Source organism: Lutra lutra, chromosome 5 (assembly GCF_902655055.1).
Source record: "Lutra lutra chromosome 5, mLutLut1.2, whole genome shotgun sequence".
In the NCBI taxonomy this organism is placed as follows: Eukaryota; Metazoa; Chordata; class Mammalia; order Carnivora; family Mustelidae; genus Lutra; species Lutra lutra.
Genome location: NC_062282.1, coordinates 99,938,035 through 99,962,505, shown reverse-complemented (window position 1 = coordinate 99,962,505; position 24,471 = coordinate 99,938,035). Strand labels below are relative to the sequence as shown.

At 37.1% G+C, this 24,471-nt stretch overlaps 1 protein-coding gene and 1 non-coding gene across 3 annotated transcripts in view; both read left to right on the top strand.

Annotated features, from left to right (window-relative positions):
- MRPS27 (mitochondrial ribosomal protein S27) overlaps window positions 1-24,471 on the top strand; it is an 88,131-nt gene that overhangs the window by 35,844 nt on the left and 27,816 nt on the right. Inside the window, exon 1 of one of the 2 annotated variants that reach the window (XM_047731109.1) lies at window positions 15,114-15,172. The exons of the other annotated variant lie outside the window; for it this stretch is intronic. Within the exon in view, the coding sequence (XP_047587065.1) occupies window positions 15,129-15,172 (44 nt within the window). The 5' untranslated portion in view covers window positions 15,114-15,128. Of the gene's footprint in view, window positions 1-15,113; window positions 15,173-24,471 lie in introns of those variants that run through there. 2 annotated transcript variants of the gene reach the window in all.
- On the top strand, window positions 16,199-16,341 carry LOC125101363 (U4 spliceosomal RNA). The gene has a single exon (XR_007127795.1). It is a non-coding gene; the product is annotated as a U4 spliceosomal RNA (small nuclear RNA).

Genomic DNA, 24,471 nt, shown 5'->3' with positions numbered 1-24,471 from the left:
CTGTAATTAGTAAATAACGTGTAAGGAGACACTGAGATTATGAAATATCCTGTTCCTCATCAGATTTTCACCTACTAATATTAGCATCCTTTTATGATTTTCTTTTTTTTTTTTTAAGATTTTACTTATTTATTTGACAGAGAAAGATCACAAAGGCAGAGAGGCAGGCAGAGAGAGAGAGAGGGGGGAAGGAGGCTCCCTGCTGAGCAGAGAGCCCGATGCGGGACTTGATCCCAGGACCCTGAGATCCTGACCTGAGCTGAAGGCAGAGGCTTAACCCACTGAGCCACCCAGGCACCTCTCCTTTGATGATTTTCTAATTGTACCATTCCTTCTGTATTTTAGTTAGCATTCCACTTGTAAAAAAAGAACTCGTCCTTCCTCATTTATTTATTCATTGATTTTTATCATAAGGACTTATGACTTAATTTTATTCAGTAAGTTCCAGCACATTACTTAGTTTGATGCTCAAAATGTTCTCTATTTGGTGAGTAGGAAACCCTGTTTCTTACATTGTTTTGGTATGTCCTATCCTTCTTTAAGCATTTTCTTATATTCTAGACAAAAAGATTTTTCAGTGTCATCTTCCACTTTACCTGCCCCCCACCCTTGAATGAGCCATTTTTCCAAAGAGCCTCAGTTTTTTTTTTTTTTTTTGAGGAGAATGGCATTCAGAAGTCAGTCTGCTTAGAGGATATGGTCTGTTGGGGGGGTATTATTTTTCCCAGACTTTCTCAGTGGACAGAGCTAGCAAATCAATCAATCCATTCACGTGGATTATATTTTTATATATGTTTATTTTATATATAAAAATATTTATTTTAAGCCATCTCCTTGCTAATGCCTCCAGTTCTACTCTTAACATTTCTCTTTTCCTTTTAGACTTGCCCCTTCCCTAATTTTGTAATTCTCTTCTGGCAGTGAGAAATCTAATTCTCAGTATTTTTTGTTGTGTATGTGTTTTGCAGATACTTTCTCCTAATATAAGGCTTTGCTATTTAGTTTCTTAATGGGTTGTTTTGATGAATAGAAGTTTTTAATTTTGATGAAATAAAATCTAACTATCTTTAATTTTATGGTTATTGTTTTCTGTGTCCTAAGTAGTTATTGCCTACCCCTCAGTCGTAGATATTCTTCTGTTTTCTTCTTTAAAATGTCATCATTTTAGATTCTATGTCTCAGTTTAATTTTATATCTCAAACCAATTCTTGCATATGATTTAAGGGTTGAAGTACTTTTTTCCCCTTATGGATGTTCCTGCTTTCTGTGTTATTTTCCATTCATCATGCTATACTCTTACTGCTGTAGCTTTTGAAGCCACATAGTGTTAAGTCCTTCACCTTTGTTCTTTTTTAATATTACTCTGTTACTCTAGGTCCTTTACATTCCCATACACATTTTGGAATGAGATTGTCCATTTTCCTTAAACAGGCCTACTGGGATTCTGATTGGGATATTATTAAATCTGTTAAGAAGAATTGGCATCTTAATTGGGACCTTATATGATGTCATAAAATATTGAGTCTTCCAACCCGTGAAGATGGGTTTGACTCTTTTATTTTTTTATTTGTTTATTTATTTGGGCCTCTTTCTCAGCAATGCTTTATAAATTTCATTGTAGGGATCTTGCAAGTCTTTTGCTAAATTTATTGCTAAATATTTTAGGGGTTTTTATGTTACTGTGAGTGAAGTTATTTTTCTAAATTTTATTTTCCGGGGCACCTGAGTGGCTCAGTTGGTTCTTGATTTCAGCTCAAGTCATGATCTCAGGGTCATGAGACTGATCCCTGAGTTGCGCTCCATGCTAGGTGTGGAGCCTGCCTGACATTATCTCTCTTCCTGTACCCCTCCACCTGCTTTTACGTGCACACACACACACACACTCACACTCAAAAAAAATTTATTTATTTATTTATTTATTTTATTTTCCAAGTTTATTAGAAATACAGTTGATTTTTATTTCATGACCTTGTATCCTGAGACTGTGATAAATTCACTGACTAATTCTAGTAGTTGTTTGTAGATTGTTTAATGTTTTCTACATATCCAGTCATATTGTCTGTGAGTAGAAATACAGTTTATATCCTTCCAAATTTTAGGCCTTTTAATTTCTTTTTCTTGCTTTATTGCACTAGCTAGGACTTCCAAAACAATGTTCAATAAAAGGACAGGGGCACGTATCCTTGCTTTGTTCCCAGTCTTGGCAGAAAGTAATTTACTGTTTCACCTTTAGGAATGATGTTAGTTTTTTTTTTTTTTTTTTCATAGATGCTCTTTATCAGGTGGAGGAAGTTCGCTTTTATTCCTAGTTTCCTGACAGTTTTTATCATGATTGGATCTAAGTTCTATTAAATATTAGTTCTACAAAAGTAAAGGTGGTCATATGTTGTCATCTGTAAATTATTGTTATAATAGTGAATTATAATAGAACCAGCCATTTTTCTCCATTCTGTTGCAAAAATTCTTGAAAGTAAACTTGTTAATATTTGTCAAAGATATTTGTGTCTGTGTTATTCATCATACTGGTCTCTAAATTTTTTTGCTTATAACATCCTTGTGTGGTTTTGGCATCAGGATTATGTGATGTCATAAAATGTTTTAGGAAATGTTCTATTTTTCTGAAATTTTGTATAAGATTTTATTTCTTTAATATTTGATAGCATTCATCATTGAAGTCATCTGGGTGGGCCTGGAGTTTTCTTCTTAAGAAGATTTTAATTAGAGATTCATATTTTTGAACAGATGCATATCTTCTCAGTATAATTTTGTATTTTTCTTTTTTGGTGATGTTGACATGTTCTAACATGCTTAACAGTCATTCATATTTCTTTGAACTTTCTTATCTTTTATCTTCTCCTACTGCTTTGTTGGTCTTTTTCTTAATTTGTAGGACCTCTCAATGGTTAGGGAATAGCTTTGGATGATGAATATTCTTATTTTTCTCATTTCTTTCTGTTTTTGTAAATTATTTTGCTTTATGGTAGTTTTTGTTGTGTAGACTTTTTTTTTTTTTAAGGTACTTGAATTTATCAATCTTTTCCTTTATGGCTTTTCCATTTATCTAAGGATGACAATTCTCCATCACAGAAACTTCCCCATATTATCCTTCAATGAATGTATACTTTAATTTTTAACATGTAAATATACAGTTCATCTGGAGTTTATTTTGGTTTAATTATGTGATGTACAGATCCATACATACACATACCCACATTAAAAAAAAAAAAAAGGCTAACCAGTTATCCTAATGCCATTTAAAAAAAATACCTCTTGCCTACTGCTAATTTATGCCACTTTATCATATACTAATTTCTTGTTTGAGTTTGGGTCTGTCTCTGAATTTTCGGTGCTATTCCACTGATTTGGTTTTTCATCTAATAGTATCACATTTGTTTTGATCATCTTAGCTTCTGAATATGTTTTAATTATCTGAGTAAAAGTTCATAATTCTGTCCATCCCTTCACTCAGCCTCTACTGTTTCCCTTTCTCCTATACTTAGCAACCTTGTTAATTGTTAGAAATATTTTCCAAATACCTTATTTGGGCATACTTTTTTCCTTCCCTTTCTGTAGTGGGGAGGCTCAAGTGATGGCTGAAAGTCCTAGATAGGTGACCAGGGCCTCAGAAAGCCTTTAGGGCATGTTTATGTGAACAAGAAAAAAAATTGCCTCTTCTAAGCAGAAAAATTAGGGGAAAAGGTACCTTTCCTGAAAGATGCATCCTTGTACCCAGTTACACAGTTGCTAGGGCTGGCTTTTGTCCCTATTTGTACCTTTGGGCAGCGCTCAAAATGAACCACTTTACAATCATAACAATCTCAAATTATACTGCATCATATTAATAATGTAGTCAGTGAAAGAATTACCAGGAAAGCCAGATGCATACTCCTTCCCTTGCCTCCTCCTCCCCATCTGAGCTGTTAGCCCCAGAGTTGGCTAATTACATCATTCAATAATGTGCTTCCTTAAGTGGGAGTACAAGTGGCTGGTCACACTAAATAATTCCCTGCCTTTAGGAATGCCCAGATTGGGATGAGAGTATAAACCTCTTGAAAGTCCAGTTGGCCACCCATCAATTGGACTGACACTGTGGGTCATCATGGTGAAGGTCAAATAATAATAATTACTTGTGTCTCTCCAAAAGTATATCATCATCTCGTTGTTTATTATCCTCTTGAAAAAGCCTGCAAAACTAAAAGGGCAGGTATTGTTCTTGCACTTATTTTGTGGGTGAAGGAAGTCGGCCAGAGGAGAAACTTTTCCAAAGTCGAAAGAACTAGGCTAGTGAGTGACAGCTCACTTGATCTTAGATCTTTTGAAACTTGAGTTTCTTCCTCTAAGGCTGAAAGCACACTTACTTCCCACATCATACCATTTCATAAAAACATTATTTGTTAACTCCACAAACATTTAGGTAGATTAAATGTATATCATCATTAAATTGTGGTGATGTATTTTATCCTTCTGAAAGTACACTCTCATATTTCTGGCGTGTTCATATCACTTTCCCTAGTGTTCCAAAATACTTCCTATTCAGAGATACTCAGTGGTACAAAGAGAATAATAATATCTTTTTAAGGAAAAGGCAAAAGTTGCCTAATACTTGTTTTTGATTTGTTAGTAGAGGTCTGTAAGCCTCTGGGCTTTTTAGAAGATTGAAAGAGAAGGATTTTGAGAATAAGGTTACATTGTGGTTATAGACCTATGATAAATTAAATTTGTCCTGTTTGTAATTCTGTAATTTTACCATACTTCAAGGAGTTGGCTTTTCAGTTTCTTTCTTTCTTTCTTTCTTTCTTTTTTAATTTTTGCTATTTCTAGTGTGCTCTTTGTCTGCCATAGAAGCAAAGTCTCTCAAGTCTCTGGATACAATATAGATTTGAAACCAAGTAGGAAAACTGTTGAAGCTGCTTTTGAAGTTGGGAGTCACTGCAGAAGTAGTTTTTAATGCCTCTAGATCTCTCTCTCTCTCTCGCCCTTTCTCCATTTCTAAATACTACCTTCTTTTTAGATAATAATCGTTTGGCCTCTACTGTGAAATCATTTTGGCCAACTATTTTATAGTGATTGATATAGTTCACCTGGATATTTACTTGGAAAGCAGTCTCTGAATGCGCATTGTTTTAAAAAATCTTGATATCTTATTACTGCAACATAGGACAGATTCTTTTTAATTTGTTTTGATATCTGCCTATTTGGCAGCAGTAAATTTGATTTTGACGGCAGGCACTTTGGACTTCAGACAAAATGCATTTCTGGAGAACTGGCAATCCAAGGTGAATTTTTGGAGATAATGATTATATCTTATTTGATTTTGTATTCCCAGTACTTATCCGTGCCTGGAACATTGCTGACCCTTAATAAAGATTTGTTGAATGAATGATGGAACAAAGTCTATAGCAAATTAATGCCACTTAAAATCCTGACTGTGTACATGTTGTCTTCTTTTGTTTATACATTATTTGAACCCATTTAATAAACGAGTAAGGATACGTTTTTAGGCAGTTTCAAATAAATTTCATTGTTAAATAGAATAGGAAAGTAGTGTGGTTGGTAGTAAGCCTTAGACTGGAAGCGGACGTTCCCTGTGGTTCTCCCAAAATGATGATAGTCTGATCCTGGTCAGGTCAGTTAGCCTTGGTGACCTCAATTTTCTCATCTTTAAAATAAAGATAGAAAGTTGTATAGAAATCACTTAGCTCATACATGTAGAAATGTTCTACAAAGGTTAAAAGCATTGTAAAGGTACAAAGGGGAAATGCTTCCTTGATGGCTTTCCCTAGAGCTCTGAGCCACAGTTTGGGAAGGTTTGGGGTCCCTTTTGCTATAAAATTCAGCGTGTTTTTTGCTATGAAGAAAGTTTCATGAACCTAGTGGTAACACAGCACATTTCTGGTTCCTTCTGTATGGCTGCCTCTTCTGTAGTTCAAGAACATTTCCTTTCTATTCATTTCTGTGCCTATAACTATGTTATAGTCAACAGCAGATATATAGAACATGAAATAGCACATGGTACCACTTTGGGGACCTCCACCTCCATTTAAATCCAGGCCTTGGGAAAGGTGCTGTTCAACTCCTTTACTAGAATTAGGATTTGGGGCAATTGTGTGTATACTATATCTACTGGTCCTTGAGGGAAGTTGATAGGGATACCCACATCCTTGACACATTAAGATCAGGTCAGACAAGAAAGGTGTGGGTCTTAGAAATAGGAGGAAGTAATATATATATATCTGATTTACCAGATCCAATGTCTTTTCAGTTCTCTGACAATAAAAGAGCTGCCATATAGGTAATTATATGTGCTCCCTCAAATTCTCACTCCTTTCTTTTGTTCTTCATGATTTACTTGTAATATCCTGACATCATTCGTTTATTTTTTAATTCATTCCAGCAAGGCCTGTTGTTTCTCCCTCTATATTCTTGTGTCTTCCCCTTCTGTGTCCTATAAAATATAATCCTGCGTCAAGCTGTAACCTGTTCTCTATTCTATTTTTTTGTTTCTGGTGTCCATATTCAAATTTTATTTATATTAATCTTCAAAGTAGAAGAAATACCATTAATGGATTTCAAATCAGAATCCTGGTTTCATTTCAAAATTCTAATCAGTGGTTTATTTTTTTATTTATTTATTTTTTAAAGATTTTATTTATTTATTTGACAGACAGAGATCACAAGTAGGCAGAGAGGCAGGCAGAGAGAGAGGAAGGGAAGCAGGCTCCCTGCCGAGCAGAGAGCCCGATGCGGGGCTCGATCCCAGGACCCTGGGATCATGACCTGAGCCGAAGGCAGCGGCTTTAACCCACTGAGCCACCCAGGCACCCCTAATCAGTGGTTTAAAATAAGGTATTTGACTTTAAAGTTAAATTCATTAATGTCGTAGATCTACAGTGAAGTCATATTCTTGGTTTTCCTAACAACCAAACTCCTTTTTAAATTAAGACACTAGATATTGCTTGTATTTTACAAGTTAATATGTGTGGCTTCTTGGATTAACAATTCCCTATGGTAGAATAAAAGTGTGGCTGTTATCATACACTTATTTTATAACTCTATGAGACATCTGTCCAAATAAACTTTCTTTATTGAGGTGATAAAGCTGCATGACTCACGTGTTCTGACTTTCATCGCAGGTCCACTATCATTTACTAGATTAGACATTAGAGGAGGAATAAAATGGTTTTCCAGCCTTTCCACCCCTTATGGTTCAGTCCTGTTCTTGATGCTACATATTTCAAGAGTAGACCAGACTGTTTATATAATTTGGTTCCAACCTATTTTCCAGGCTGATACCACTAATCCCTAACAAAAACCCTACATTATGGAATTATTGTTCCTGGCTCATTCAGTTTGTTTAACAAGTATTAATTATATTTCCTCTGTAAACAGGGCCCTGCTCTTTACCCTGGGAATTCATTGCTTTCCCTTTAAAAATCTGCCAAATATTAAGTGTCCAGACTCCATGATCCCATTTCAGATCACTTTAGCCAGTGATAATCCTCTGACTTGCACTCTAGTAGCACTTGAGTTTGTATTGCTCAGGTTACATTACGTTGGTCACATGTGACCTAGCTTTGTGATAATATCAAATTGTGAGGTTATCTGTGTTTTGAGTAAACCTTGTCTAATAAAATGATAATTAGCAAAGAGCATTAAAAAGTACCCTACAGGCAATACGTGTTCAATAATTGCCTGTTAAGTAAATAAATGAGTATCTGCAACTCTTCTGTTGCTGTCTTAAGAATTTTTTCCCCCAGTTCTCCCCATAGAGATACTCTAAATTTCCTTTCTGGACTCTTCAAAATCTAGTTGCTTTCCCGGCTTTATCCTTGTTTCCGTCTCTAAGCCCATTAGCTACTTGTCTTGTGCATTGTGTGTTAGTTTCACAGGGCTGCTATAACAAACTGCCACAAACTAGGTAGCTTCAAATGACAGAAATTTATTCTCTAACAGTTCTGACTGGAGGTCTGAGATGAATGTGTCAGTAGGAGCCATGCTCTCTCTAGAGATTCTGAGGGAGAATCTGTTCCATACGTTTCTCTTAGTTTCTAGTATTTTTGTTAATCGTTGGAGTTGGCTTTTAGATAGATTACTGCAATCTCTGCTGCTGTGATCACATACCTTTCTGTATTTGTCTGTCTGACTTCTGTCTTCTTCTAAGGACATCAGTTGTATTAGACTAGGACTCCCTTAATGACCTCATCCTAAATTGATTACAGTTGCATGGGCCCTATTTCCAAATAAGGTCACATTCACAGGTACTTGAGATTAGGATTTCATTGTGTTTGCAGGGGGGAGGTGAGGGGAGAAAACACCATTCGACTCATCACACACTCTGTATCTTTTTTAATATGATATTTACATAACAAAAATTAACCATTTTTTTTCCAAAATTAAGCAAAGTGAACAATTCAGTGACATTGAGTATATTCACAATTTTGTGCAATAACCACCTCTATCTAGTTCCAAAACATTTTTATCACTCCGAAAGGAAACCCTGTATCCGTGAAACAATTGTTCTTCATGACCCTCTCTCTCCAACCCTGGGCAACTCTACTCTACTTCTCGTGTCTGTGGATTTACCTTTTCTCTCTATTTCATATAAATAGAATCATACAGTATGTGACCTTTTGTAACTGACTTCTTTCACTTAGAATAATGTTTTCACATTTCATCCATATTATAGCATATATCAATACTTCAGTCCTTTTTTGTAGCTAAACAATATTCCTTTGTAAGAATATGCTACAGTTGTTTGTCCATTCATCTGTTGGTGGAGGTTATGTTTCCACCTTTTAGCTACTGTGAATAGTGCCATTACAAATATGTGTGTACCTTTATTTGAGTATCTGTTTTCGGTTCTTTTGGGTATGTACCTAGAATTGCTGGATTGTGTGGTAATCGTTTAGCTTTTTTTAAAGATTCATTGATTTGAGAGAGAACACGAGTGAGCAGGAAGAGGGGCAGAGGGAGAGGGAGAGAATCCTTAGGCAGACTCCCTGTCAAGTGCGGAGCCTGCCCCAGGGCTCAATCCCAGGACCCTGAGATCATGACCAGAGCTGAAATCAAGAGATGGATGCTCAACTGAACCACCCAGGCTTCTCTCTGTTTGCTTTTGGAGGAACTGCCAAACTGCCAGATTTTCCACAGTGGATAAACCTTTTTTCTTTCCTACCAGCAATGTACAGGGTTCCATTTTTTCCACATCCTCACCAGCTTTCCATTTTTCTTTTATTGTTCTCCTAGTAGGTATGAGTGTTATTGTGATTTTGATTTGCATTCCCTTAATGACTAATGATGTTAAGCATCTTTTCATGTGTTTGTTGGTCATTTGTATATCTTCTTTAGAGAAATGTTTATTGCACTGCTCTGCAGTTTTTTTAACTAGGTTCTTTGTTGTTGAATTGTAAGAGTTCTTTATATATTCTTACTAAACTCTTACCAATATATGATTTGTAAATATTTTCTCCCACTCTGAATGTTGTCTTTTTGCCTTTCTGGTAATGCCCTTTAATGCACAGAAGTTTGATTTTGATGATTTCCAATCATCTGAGTTTTTTCTTTTGTTATTCATACTTTTAATTCTATGTAAGAATCCATTGCTGAATCCAGTGTCATGAAGATTTACCCCATGTTTTCTTCTAAGAGTTTAATGTGTTTCGGTTTTATATTTAGAGCACTGATCCATTTTGAGTTTATGTTCCTGTTACGCACAAACTGGATACTGTCACAAATACTGACGAGTGCCTACCCTCAAAGACCTTAACGGTCTAATGTTCTTTAGTTCACTATGTTACTGATAGAGAAAAGCCCTAGGAGATGATCAAGGAGAAATGCCTTTTTTTTTTTTTTAAAGAGGTGTTACAAACCAGAGTGCCTTTCATACCATGAAACTTGGTACCTTGTAGCCAAAGGGCAGAAACCTAACTTTTGGGTTTTTACAGGGGTGGGCTATGCAGTGAACCCAGTCATGAAAATGATTGAACCAAATAGGGGTTTCAGTCAGTACTTACAGATTCTGTTAGTCTGAGTTCCCCAGAGATAGGAGATACACACACATACACACAGATGTTTTCAAGGTTCATCCATATTATAGTGTGTATATGTATATATGTGTGTGTGTGTGTGTGTGTGTGTGTGTATCTCCTGTTGGTTCTGTTGAATAAAATGCCCTATTACATTATTTATATCCTATCATAAATATATGTGTGTATTGGGAGAGGGTGAGAGATTGAGAGATTGTTTTATTGTATGAAGTTGGCTCATGTGATTATGGAGGCTGGGAAGTGACAACCTTGCTGGCAGGGTTGGGCCAGCAAGCTGAAAACCCAGGAGAGCCAATGGTTTAGTTCCAGTCTGAGTTCAAAGGCGAGAGAAAACTGCTGTTCCAGCTCAAAGACAGGCAAGCAGAGAGTCTTCTCTCTCACTCAGCCTTTTTTGTTCTAGTCAGGATTTTAACAGATTGGATAAGACCCACCCACACTGAGGAGGGCAATCTGTTTTTTTCAGTCTGCTGATTCAAATGTTAATCTCATCCAGAACACCAGCACAGACATACCAAAATAAGGTTAACCAAATATCTGAATACCCTGTGGCCCAATCAAGTTGATGTAAAATTCACTGTCACACAAGTTATGAGAAGCAGGCATGAAGGCCTGCCACTTTGTTACTGGGAGAATTCCTGTGAAGTATACGTTCTCTCTCCCATTAGTGGGTTGGAGCTCTCTTCTCCTTTACTTCTGTCTACTTGCTTTCATTACTCTTGTTCCTTATGGAGAATTTGTTCATTAATGTTGACTAGAGTGTAGATTTTCGTATAACACTTGGTTTTCTTCTAATGGAGTATGCAGCAGCAGCGCAGAGGTGGCTTTGTCCTATTTGTCTTCGTGTCTCTAGCATTCATCTGAGCCTAGTATCTAGTTAGTATTTATTGTTTGCTGCATTGTTATTACTGAGCTTTGGAATGCTTTTTCTGAGTTTGTGTATAGGTGTGGGTTTTTCATTTTTTATGTTTTTTTTGTTTTGTTTTTCTGGTGGGGAAAGGGAAGAGGATTCTACAAGATAATGGGCCCCATGAAAATGACACTATTATTAGTAGAGGTGATAATAGCCCTCATTGCTGACACATGATCGTATGTTACTGGTTGAGTTGCCGTAAAACCTTTAAAGTGGAACTTTTATTTTCCTCATTTTGTAGATAAGGATATCAAGAATCAGAAAAAATTAAGTGACTTGCCTGAAATCCTATACAGCTGGTAGGTAGGAAGTAGCTGGCCATGGAGTCAAAGCTAAGCCGGAGAGTTAAAACCCAATTTTTTTAACCATTATGCCATACCATTTTACCCAAATAGAACTTAGTGAGTATAGTGTGCATGGGTGTATGTGTTTGAACTTGCTGAATGGAAGGATTTCAGGAGCAGAAGAGAGTGGTATTTTATAGGTATGGCAGATAATTTATATTTGTGCTTATTACTCTTTGATCATGGGCACATTTCAGCTGTTGTGACATGGCCTTAGACTCCTCAGTACAGCAATACACTGACCACTGCCAACAGACTGGAATTGGCCTACAGATGAAATCTTTGTAACATTTATCTTAAGGCCATGATGGAGTGCAGGGAGTGGGCAATGGACAAGAAAGAAATTGTGGATAATTATGACCAATCCTTGTTTTGCTTCATGTTAGGGATATTAGCAGTTCTCTTATAATACTCATAAATACTGCATGAGTATCAGGGGCTATTGCTGCTGAAAAGTGAGGGGTGTTTTGTTTTTGTTTTTTCAGTTTTTCTACTGTTACTGTTCTCTCATAATCTAGTACAGAAGTGCAGTACAGCATCCAGAATGCACTAAGTTTTTTACTTTTCTTTTTCCCATGAGTGATTAGCATGAAGATACATATTTTAAATTATAGTTTCCTGATCACATTTTAATCACACCAGTGTAGCAGTCTTTAGAAGCATGGGGAAGGTGCCACTTAAATGTAAAAGATTTAGTTAATTATTGTAGAAAGTATTCTGAAACTTGGTGTTTTGTTGCCCTGGAAACACCTGCTCAGTATTTCATGTATATTTTAAACCATCTAATTACTTGTAATAACATTTTGACTACTTGACTGCTTCACTGTTAGATGAAGATTCTTTTATATCAGATACATATTTTATGATGTAGTGATTTTACACATTCTCTCAATGGCTAGCCATTTTACCTCTGTACTGTTTTTAGCAAAAGAAGATAAGTAGATTTTTTTTTAAGTTTGTAGGATAAGGAGCGGGAGATTCCCTCTTTCCTTTCTGATTATATTGTGGTAAACTATTCTCTCTATGATATATTTTGTAAGTGGAGCCTTGTTTCACTCAGAACACAGTAAAAAACGTATGTGTGATTATCTTAAAATTAGGAATCAGTAGATAGAAAGGAGAAAGAAAACAAGGTAATACAGTCATCAATGCCTGGAAGACTGGATGTATAATTTATGAAAGATGTAATGTGAAGATACTCATTACGCTTTCCTGTTTCCTCATACCAGAATAGATTCCAAGTGACTAAAGATTTAAATTTAAAAACTAAAACCTTCTTACTATGTAAAAATAAAATATATAAATGCTTTTGTAATCTTTTATACATAGAGACCTTTCTGGACTTGACATAAATGTCAATAATCATACAGTAAAAGACAACAGATTTGTCCATAAGAACATCTAAAAAGTAAAATACAGAGTTCCTTAATCTAAGTAATATGATGCAAAAAAATAAAAAAGAGTAATTAAAACATTAATTCTTGGGGCGCCTGGGTGGCTCAGTGGGTTAAAGCCTCTGCCTTCGGCTCAGGTCATGATCTCAGGGTCCTGGGGTCGAGCCCCGCATCAGGCTCTCTGTGCAGCAGGGAGCCTGCTTCCCCTTCTCTCTCTCTGCCTGCCTCTCTGCCTACTTGTGATCTCTGTCTATCAAATAAATAAAATCTTAAAAAACAAAACAAAAAAATTAATTCTTTATTAATAATAATATTATTAATAAATAATAAATAATATTTAATAAATATTTAATAAATAAATAATTCTAAACTATAAGTAATAGAAAGATACACATACGATAGGAAAGAAGTACAAAGGCAGTTCCAGAAACAAGGAAGGCAAATAACCAGTAAGCATATATGAAAAGAGGTTCAGCCTTAGCGTTAAGTCGAATATGCAAATAGCATAATGAAGTACTTTCTGCCTGTCATACTCAAGATGGTTAAAAGTTGACCAATATTCATTCTGATGGCAACAGACATTCTCAACAAACTCTGGGAGTAACTTAAATTGGTACTTTTTGGAAAGAATTTATTGTGGGGAAAAAATCTATACATGGGTCAAGAAAATTAGCTATAGTTTTGTTTTTAGTAGTGAAATATGCCCAATATTAGGAGGTTAGTTAGATGACTAGAGGATTGATTAAATAGTGGGAAACTGGCTCTTGGTTGTGAAGATTCAGGTGATTTTTACTTCTCTGTACTTATATACTGACTGAATTTACAAGAAAATCACTACATTTATATCAGAAAAGATAGTTTCTTGCCATTAAAAAAAAAAAAAAGGAAAGGCTTTCAAATGCGGTCTTTTAAAGAAGCCACTGGAAGAATTAGACTTTTAAACTGGGTAGAATAGAGCTAAGAGATTCAGGAGGTCTCGTAGTAGAATTCAGGTGATGCGTTTTGGGTAATTTAAGTAATCTTAGATCATTGAAGATTAAGAAAACAAAGTTTAAATGTAGTTGAGAGAGGGCAATAAAGTAGATATGCTTAGTTCTGAATATGTTGTCTATGAAGAGCCTGTGTGAGATCCAAATGGAGATGTCCAGGAAGCAATTGACTATATGGGTCTGCAGCTGTGGGCCATATTTGGGCTGGAGATACAGATTCAATGGTTTTCTGCATCTAGGTAAGCTATTTTATTACCTACATTTCTATCCAAAGTCTTTCTGGTCATTGAAATCATGAAAACAAAATGACTCATATTCAGCCTTGATCCTAGAAAGCATAAAATGTGTTGTCCCCCTTTACTTGATAAGCTTCTAAAAACAAAAATCAAACATAGTAGGCTTCTTTATATCACACAGTACACATCAGTGCATTTTGAAGCAACAGATCCATTCACTTAGATTCATGAGCTTTCCCACCAGCTTCTCTGGTCAGGTGTCTTTAATGCCATCCATCTCGGTTTGTCTTAGACTCTTGATCTCTGAAGATATTCTGGTGGCAGGGACTGTAAGTTTTAGTCACTCTCCAAGTCTTTGAACTTCCTGTAGACCAAATCCTTGGGTGAATAAGCAGTGCATTCTGCTACTCTACATAATCACAAAATTCCATCTCAACTGAGACAGTCACTTAAAATCTCTTCTCTTTACCACCACCACTTGAAACCACATTAAATAAACATTAACAAAAGTGAAATACTACTGCATTTGGAGTGTCATAAAAGTGTGATTCTAACTTTCTTCCCACCACAGCCTAGAATATGAAATTTTGGTGTTATGAAACAGACTAACCATTAAACCAATGCACATACCTCTCCATGGGAGCAGTAGAACTACCACCAGGCCAGAGTCAATTAATTCAGTCTTGTGGGTAAGTGTAGTGGGCTTGGTGGTCAGTTTTTCTCTATTGTCCCAGAGTGAGAGAAGAGAAAGACTTATTAGTGGGGAAGTGGGGCGGTTGGGGGAGCCTGTAGTCCTTTTATGTGGGGAGAAAAAATAATAGAAGTATTTATAGTCTTCCAAAAGCAGGGTTATATTATAGACTCATAATCTATTTGAGCTGTTCAAAATAATGTAATTTATTTTCCGAGCTGGAAAGCTTAAGAGAGAAGGAATAAAAGATTTTCCCAGAGTTACAAAGCTATTTGTAATAGGGTACAGCTATATAAAAATTCCACCAAATTATAAATAGCATTTGGTTGGGGGGGTAGGGAATCAAAGCCCAAGTTTCATGTACATGGGATACCTTATGGTGGTTGAGTTTCCTTCCTGTCAGTGGTATGTAAATGACATATAGTTGTACATCTGTTTTACTTATCTCTTATACTTATCTTTGTATTTCTTTAGGAAATCATTTTAGGGACTGCCTTTAAATCCAGAGGTTACCAAGAATGGCATGTCTGGTTGTTCTGTACAGGATATACCACAGCATCTTGTAAGAATAGTATTACCTTCTGATGATCAATGGATGAATGCATTGAACTTAAAGGAATCTCTTAATGTTTTCTTCTTATTCTGGAGCTCTGATAACAGAGCATGAGTTAGCATAGAGGTGTGAGTACAAGATTGGTGGGCATTTTATGAGAAAATGAGCATTGTTGTAGACTCATTAAGATTCACTTGGGCAGATGCCTAAAATCAGAGCACATGGAATAATTCCCCTGTCTCAGTGAGGCTTCTTTCTGAACCACTTTCACTCCCTCACCCGTGCATTTCTGCAGTCACGCCCAATACAGTGCTAAAATGCCTTGAGTAGCTGGGAGAAAAGCGAGAGGGCAATACATGAAGTTTCAGTTAATATAATTTACATAATGAAACTGTCAAAGAGCTCTTGGCAGGTTTGCCTTATCATTGCGAGCCCACTTTTTTTTTTTTTTTTTTTTTTTTTTTTTTTTTAAATTTTATTTTTTATAAACATATATTTTTATCCCCAGGGGTACAGGTCTGTGAATCGCCAGGTTTACACACTTCACAGCACTCACCATAGCACATACCCTCCCCAATATCCATAACCCCACCCCCCCTCTCCCAAACCCCCTCCCCCCACGAGCCCACTTTTTAATAATGAAGAAGGTGAAGGGGGTGAATGGACAAGTGGAAGCATCCCTTAAGAGCTCTACAGTATTCTCACAATAGGATGTCTTGCCACTAAGTCAGCCTGGGTCCTTTCTCCTCTTAAATTTTATTTTAAGTCTCTACCCTTTCTCTTAAATTTTATTTTACCTATTTGTTTATTAATACCTTTAGGTATTTAAGTTTTTGGAATGGATGTAGCTCTGCTTCTTAAATATAAGGTGCATAGTATTCCATTTGATAGCATTTTCTTATCTATGAGTATATGTATATACATGATAGGAATGAAACATAGAATTCCATTATGCATGGAAAATATCAGATATACCCAGATATCCATGTCTGTGATCTCATTAGATGCATATGGTCATTAAAGAGATGTAATAGCAGCTTTGCGCAGTGGCAGTATCGTAGCCAATGAGGTTTATCTGAGGTGCAATTATTGCTAATTGAAAGAGATGTAATAGCAAATGGTGACATTTGATTGTTGTTAGTGAATAATAGTGGAAATTCTGGGGCTGAGGTAGCTTGCTAAACATCTAGATTTTTGCATTCCAGGACCAGGAGAGAAAGGGCAGTGACTTTCATTCAGTATAATTCAAACCAAATGATTTTATCTCTAATTTCTGAAAATGACAAGTTTTCTAGCCGAAAACTCCTCCTAGAGGGTAATCTTAATTGGAATAGCACCGCCTGCGTCATTGTTGATACCCTGATTGAAGCATTATGAAGCCCCAGTCTTTTGGTAGAAAGTTAATAGAAATTTTACCTTAAAATCTACCTGATTAGAGGCGGCTGGCTGGCTCCATTGGTAGAGCATGTGACTCTTGATCTCAGGGTCCTGAGCCCTGAGATCCTCAAGCCCCACGTTGGGCATAGAGCTTACTTAAAAAAAATAATAAAATGTTGTCACAAATAAAATTTTTAAAAAATAAAATCACCCGATTATAGTATCAAGCGGTATAGCTCAGTGGTCAAGAGCTCTGGAGTCAGAATGTCTGGGTTTAAATCCTGGCCTCGTTTCATCCTAATTGCCTGACATTGGGGAAATCATCTAACCTTTTGATATTGAGGTTCCTCATCTATAAAATGGAGATAATAGCATACTTACTTTACATAGAACTGTTCTGATACATAAATGAAATAATCTTTAGAAAGCAGTGAACACAGTGACTGGAAAAATGTCAGAGTTCAAAAACTGTTGAGCAGTCTTTTGTGACTGAACACCTTGTGTCGGTATTGTCATCTGAGTGCCTTGCGAGAGGAGAGCTCTTGAGGCATGGCCCTGGGCAGCGGGAAAGTCCTAGTATTCGTTCATGTCATACCAGAGACAGATGGGTACTGAACTAATATATAGGCTTTAGCCCTTTGTCCACGTCTGCAATCCTTATTTCAGATGTATATGTGTTTAGTGAATGCATATCAATAAATGTATTACATTATCAGTGTGAAGGATAAGCTCTTCTTTATAGAGGTACTAAATCTCACATATTTATCTGACTCAGTGATTAAAAATCACCTTCACATTCTTGGCAACAGTTGCTTCTCTAAAGCAAAGGACAGTTGTAGCCAGAAAGCACAAGATTATTAAACATATGCAACAGTCCTGACTTTCCAAAGACCTGAATTCACTGCAGTATAATTTTTAACTCAAAAACCCTTTGGGTTTTTATTGTCCCTTGAATTGGTGAGAGTAAAATACACCTAGTGACATGGCTTGTGTGTAATGTCACATCCTGTGTGGCATTTGCAAGGAATGAGAAGTTCCGTTGCGTGCACGGGGAAGCAGGTGCTTTCAGGTGCCTTATTGCTGCATTGTGCCAGCATGCCTGTGGGTCTCCACAGTGTGCGAAAGAGGAGACCTTGGTCCTCATTCTCATGCGGGACCGTATTCACTACAGTCTGGCAGTTTCCTACCTCTGTTAGACGGCAGCTCTCCTCCTCACATGTAAAGTAAGGGGTTCCATGTATAGAATTCCAGGAGTGGGGGAAATGGTGTTAACTTTGTTTGAACCCTAAGGATAATAAGTACAGGTGATCTTTTCTCCCTCTCTTCTGATACATAGAGATCTCCATATCGATATGCCAGGAGCCTGGGCTCTGGCTATCAGCTATGCTGCCTAATTTATCAGAAAGTTGACACAGAAGTACCTTGGTGCTTCAGCCTGAGCTAGATCCTTCCTATTGTACTGGTGTCATAGTTTTGTGAGATCTAGTCCCTTAGCTTCTTGACCCTTCACGTATAGAGAAATCATTTTTTTAAATCATCAGAGCAGAGAAAGTTCTATGAATATGGCTGAAGTTTCATCTTTTAAGACATTGTTGCAATATTACATAATTTTCTACCTTTTTCTGAATTTTCTACCCTCTTAAAAGAGAATTTGCCAAGCTTGATTAAACTTTGTTTCCTTTTTTGAGTAATCGTGAATAATGTTGTTACATGTGGTTATCCTTTTTATCCCCAGAAAAAAAGAGAGACTATTACAATTTAGGGACCATGTCTTAATATTTTTTAACACTTAACTTACCAGCCACATATTAGGGTCTTAATATATGTGCACAGTGTTTTCAATAAAATATTTTAGATTGAATAAATAATTCATGTTATAGCATTATGACTTATTTTGGGCCTTTGTTGAAGGATATTAGAGTTAATGGGGTCATTAAAGGACTGTTCTCTGATCTAGCCTTTTGTTCTGTAATTTATTGAAGTGGAAATCAAGAGAGTTAAGTGTCTTCCTCAAAATGTGTTCTTCTTTAAGCAGAGAATATTACTGCTGAAATAGATTTGAATGTTTGAAGTACATTTTTTTCCATCATTGCTTTCAGGTGATTATATAATCCACTGATAGTTCACAGAGATCAAATGGCTTATGGAAGTCTTCTGATTAAACGTGATGTTGAACATAAGTTCTTAGCTCCATTCCCTTATAAAACATCCACAAACGTGACAATAAAAGGTTAAAAAAAATCTACAAAATAAAGAGAACAGGAGTCAACAGGAACGAAATTTTGAAAGTTATAAAATACATGGACAGGGGGTAACACACTTAGCAGAAAGAGAAAGCTACCACTGAAGCTGGCAGGAGAAAAAATTTGGCTGCAAGAGCATCCGTCCTGTAGGACCCTACAAAATCTCATAAAGAAAAAGCAGCAAGGGAAGAGGATTAATGGAAAGTTTTCATAACACGTAGTGAAACACCCAGATTGTTTCTCTCCAACCCTAGCAGAAGACTGATGATTTTCTTTCTGGAGAGACTGAACCAGAAGGACTCTGGATTTGGCGATGCAAGGATTATTATCCCTCTCAGGGAGGAGCCTGGAGGAGTCCTCTCTGGGGAATCTGAACAACTCAAGAGAAGAGATCTGGGGTGGGTCTTGGTGAGGGGTTACCCAACTTATTAACCCTGTCAGGCTACCCTGGTATAAGAACCTGTTGTCTTCTCCTCTACATTCCTCTCATGATAGGAACACCCTGCTGTGCCAAGTGTGATTCTCGTGTTCAGAGTAACACATTTTTTTGTAAAGCTGGCTGTCTAAATGAAGCTAACTACTGATGCTCAACAGCCACCAGTAGTCTTTTTCAAACACTGTAGTAAAAATAAAAACCACCTGTCTTGGCTTTATTGCAGGCTCTCAGGCTAGATTTTATCCTTTTCAGTTTTCTGTTTCCTACTCTATAAAAACGAAAAAATATATATAAAGTGCTGAGGATAATGCACATAGGAAATGTTGAGTACCTTTTAATTAGTGATGCTATTATATATTTTGATCCTTCTTATCATTCTTAGTTACATGCACAAACTGATTCAGGAAAAGGAAGCTTCCCTTCAGTATGATTAAAAAAAAAAAGATATTGGGGCACCTGGGTGGCTCAGTCGGTTGAGCGTCTGACTCTTGGTTTTGGCTCAGGTCATGATATTGAGCCCCACATTGGGCTCCATGCTCAGGAGGGAGTCTGCTTGAGATTCTCTATCTCCCTCTGCCCCTCCCCCTTTCATGCTCCCTCTCTTTCTCTCTCTTTCAAATAAAATTTTTTTTCAAAATTTGAAAATTAAATTTAAAAAGATCTAAATATTCAAAGACATGCTTCTCAGTATGTTGCACCCGTTTATAAGTACTCATTGATTCACTCCTAAATATATAGTTAGTATAAGTATTACTGATAAGGGAGACTGTTCTAGACTTGCATGGGATTATGGGAAATCCTAAAGAAGTCAAATACTGTGGCCACCATAGCAACAGCTATGTCTTTGTCTCACTTTTGAGCCTAGCTTAACATAGGATCCTAAAACACAGTTATTGGTTGTATTCACATTTTTTTTTAAACTTGAAAAAAACTATTGTATATTTGTTTTCATAGATATTCCATTAACTCAGTGGCACTTTGCTGTCATGTGGCTGCAATCAGCTGCTTTGTCCAGGTTGTGAAAAGGGTGATGCCTCCATCTGGGTTGCAGGCAGGAATGGGAGCTTTCAGCCTTAAAGTCTTTTTGGGTTACTAGTAGTGCATAAAAGATGGAAAAGAGGATTCCATCCTCTTGGCTTGGCTTCTGGGGGTGGGCAAATGAGTGGGGAAAAATTAAGGCTGGAACAGCAGCTTGCTCAGCAGCAAATGCATTGCCTCTGTTGCCCTTTTCCTTTACTTCTGAGGCTTAGATGGGTGGCATGCCCCATATAGATCTTCCTCTGAGATTCTGCCCTGAGTGTAGATCAGAGCCATGAGCAGTGCTTGGCAGCTTCTCTTTTAAGTGGTTCAGTTTATCTTCAGAAGGCATTTCATACTCCTTAGTTATTGAGTCCAGCCAGACAGACGCTGGTGGGCACTGAACCAATAGAGGACTCAAGGCATAATCTCTGTTGTGTTGTAACTGGCTTGCCAAGATTGTGAAAAACATTCCAAGGGTAGAAGAGCAGTAATAGATAAATTAACTCCTTATTAGGTCATCTCTTGACTCCCATTTCTCTGCCTAGACCTTCTTCTATCATAAATAAGATCAGAGACCCTACTACCAGCCATCAGACTGATGGGCATACCCCATACTGGTTGGCTTTGATCTCTGTGATTGTGAAAAACCTCTGTTCTCCCCTTTGGTTTGCCTTTCAGCTCCTCCCTTGAGTTTGTCTTTAGGGGAATGAGGTACACGAGACACTTCACCCTCTTACCCTGTCCTTCCTACTCTGTCCCCTCCCAGTTGGCTGATGACAATCAGGTATTTGCTGCTTATATGTGCCTAGCACTTTGCAAGTCACAGCCCAAGTGGAGGGAATAGTCAGTAGAGTTCACATTTAACTCAGTGTCTTTTTGCATGTGGCTACTGTCCAGCCTGTCAGAAAGGGCTGTGTGCTAGCCATTATATTAAGGAGTTTACATGTCTCATCTTCTCGATGCTCATACCAATCCAGAGTTGTGCCACAGGAGGTGTTAACAACTTTACTCATTTTACAGGTTAGCATCCTCAAGTTTAGAGTCCGTTTCCTGGGAGTTGTAAAGTAGAAATGAAGTCCACCTAATGCCAAATCTTGTATCTTACCTACTTCTGCACTCTCAAAGGCCGTAGACCTTAGTCTTAAGAACAAAACATATTTAAATAAAGCAAATAGTGAGCAGTACTAGACAGAATGCCATCAAGTGCTATATCAAATAGACTCTAACAATAATATTTTATACTTTATTTCTTAAATATATCCAAAGAAAACAAACAGAAAAAGACATACTAAGAAGAGGAGAGGAAAGTTGGATTCACTTCTCTTCTGAGAGCCAATTTTTAAAAATTTAGTACCAGGGCGTTATGAAATAATCAGTGTTAAGTAAATGATGATTTTCATTGATAGTAATGAATTAACCTAAGCTTATTTTTAGATGCTCACAAAATATTTGTGTTTTGATAATCCCAGTCTAATGTCACAGAAGCCAACGAGTATGTGTGTTTATCTCTGTCACTTAGTGCCCAGCGTACTATCTTGGTTCATGGTAGGTTGGTGGATGAGCACATACAGAAGAGAACAGCTTTGCCAACACCAAATGCTCCATTCTGTTATAATAAGTGGCTCCATGTAGGTCCCCAAGTAAAACTCTTCTCTCTCTAGTTCAACATTCAGCTTTTCCTTAATGTTGCTCTCTTTTTATTAAAAACAAACAAACAACAACAAAAAACTAGCTCTCTTGCTTTTTTGTGTAAAATTAGGGAAGGAAAAATTGTGTCTGTTGACTGAAGGCTGCACGCATTGTAGCAGCCATGTACAGATGGATGGCCTCCAGCTACTGCAGTTGAAATTCCACTTCATGTGCACTCATAAAGGACATGCTCCTGCCCCTTCCAGCTCGCTGTAATCGTCCAACATATGAGCTAATGATGTTTCTGAAGCTTGGGAAGCGGAGGTATTTTCATAGTTCATTTCTCTCTCCTCTCCCACAAAGCACAGCCATGATCTGACACATGATCAATGGGACCAGCCCTTTTTAGGATGCAGAAGATGCTTCCCTGCGTCTGTGGCTCACAATGGCAAACAATAGAGACTCCTACAATGATATTTTGCCTCCCTGGTGTTCAAACTTCTTCAGTTAAGCCTGTCTGGAATCTTTAACTATTATCTATCAAAGCTTTTTTTTTTTTTTTTTTAATAAAAGGGACAGGAGGGTGGAACCAAAGAGGAAAGACTGTATCTTTGCCAAGATGCTCTCTCCTCTCCCTATGACTCATAGTTAGAGAAGCAGAGGGACTTTGGAGAGCTGCCTGCAGTCACATTGAGACAGCTCTCCCAGCACTTTCAGACATTTTAAAAAAATTTTCTCAGGGAATAAAGATGTTTTTCAAATTGTTCATTCCCTCCTTTTGGGCCAGCCTGAGAGCTTTTGTTTAGCTGTAGCATGGTGGTTTTATGGAAGATTTGCCAGCCGTAACAGTTGAACCCAGATCATTGTATTTAGTGTATTACTAAAGAATTAGCTCTTTGCTGTTGAAAATTTGTAATCGTTCTTTCTTAGGGTTATCATATTGAAAGGAGTTGTCTCAGACCCATAGCATTCCTATGGAATGAAGTTTGTATTTGGATATTCTTAGGCATTTTCTTAGTATATTATGTTGTTTGTAGAATTTAAATTACTCAGGTTTTGGTTTTTGGTTTTTGTTTTTTTTGTTTTCTTTTTTAAAGATTTTATTTATTTATTTGACAGAGAGATCACAAGCAGGCAGAGAGGCAGGCAGAGAGAGAGGAGGAAGCAGGCTCCCCGCTGAGCAGAGAGCCCGACGCGGGGCTCGATCCCAGGACTCGGAGATCACGACCTGAGCCGAAGGCAGCGGCTTAACCCACTGAGCCACCCAGGCGCCCCAATGGTTTTTGGTTTTTAAGTTGGTTTTTAATATAGCAGGGTTCCCCAAGCTATATAAGGAACCTGCTTAATAAATGTAGTCATCCTGATTTTAACCATTTGACAGCACAAGAAAAAGGAAAGGTCACCTTAATTTTTCTACCTTCATATGTAAATAAGGGTGTTTTTTTTTTTTTAAATAAGTGTTAAATTTAGGCTTCCTGAAAACCAGTTGCACTGACAAGTCTAAATCTCAGTTTTTCAAATTTCTTTTCTTTTCAGCTATAAAAATTGATTGTGTCCTTTTATGGTTCCAGAAACTGGCAAACAACTTAGTATCCCTATCATCATCCCCTTTTCACTCCCCCTTTTTTAAAGGGTTCCACTGTTTCTGCCATAGAAATAACTAGATCATAGGGGTTTGATACCAAAACTAGTTATGAATGAATTGATTGGGTAGTTATGACTGCTTAGCAGGAATTTATTTAAGGAGTAGGAGAAAGTAGCAACATACAAAACAATTCTGTGTTGTATAGGAAAGTTGCTTTGGACAGCTGACTCTAGATATAAACTGAACATAAGTATTCATTAGAGTAGAAAATACTAGTGGAGGAGTTAATTGCTGAAAATTTTATTTCCTGCAGGACTTGATCTCTAGCTAAAATCTACTTTCAGGACCTTAAGTTCAACTTTAGTGGTTTTATCATTTCATCTTGTAATTTTAGAGGTCACTTTGCAAGTTGTACTGCCCCCATAATTATTTATATTGACTGCCCAAACTGGATAAAATGATGTTTAGCTGGTAGGGGAGTGGAGGATAGTGGAAAAGAGCTGAATCAGCTGTGGGCTGAATAACTGCTTGTTTTTCCTTGTTTTTCACTTATTTGTATCACTGCCATTTTTCTGGTGTGTTAGAAATGTGTAAATGACTGACGTTTTAATGAGTGGATTAAGTGTATTATTCCACAGAGTCATTACACTTGAGAGCCAGAAGGAGTTTCAGGAGGTCTGGGTCCAGTCCACAGTTCTAGTATATCTTGTTTGGCTCATATTTTATGTTTGTAAAAATAGTAGCTACTTTGCTTGACCGTTATGAGCAGCTTTGCATCTATTTTCTCACATTGTTCTTCGTGCATTTCTGTTAACTGAACGGCCCCTGTGGCCATGTGAGTTCATGATCCAGATAATCCTACCTCTTCATTTTACAGTTACAGGAATTTAAATCCTGAAGGATCAAGTGACTTCCCAAAGTCAAACAGCTAGTTCAGGGCAGTTCCACAACTGTTTTACAGTTCGAGTATTTTTCTCTGAATTCTGCTTCTAAATTTAGAAAAGATGTTATTTGGGCA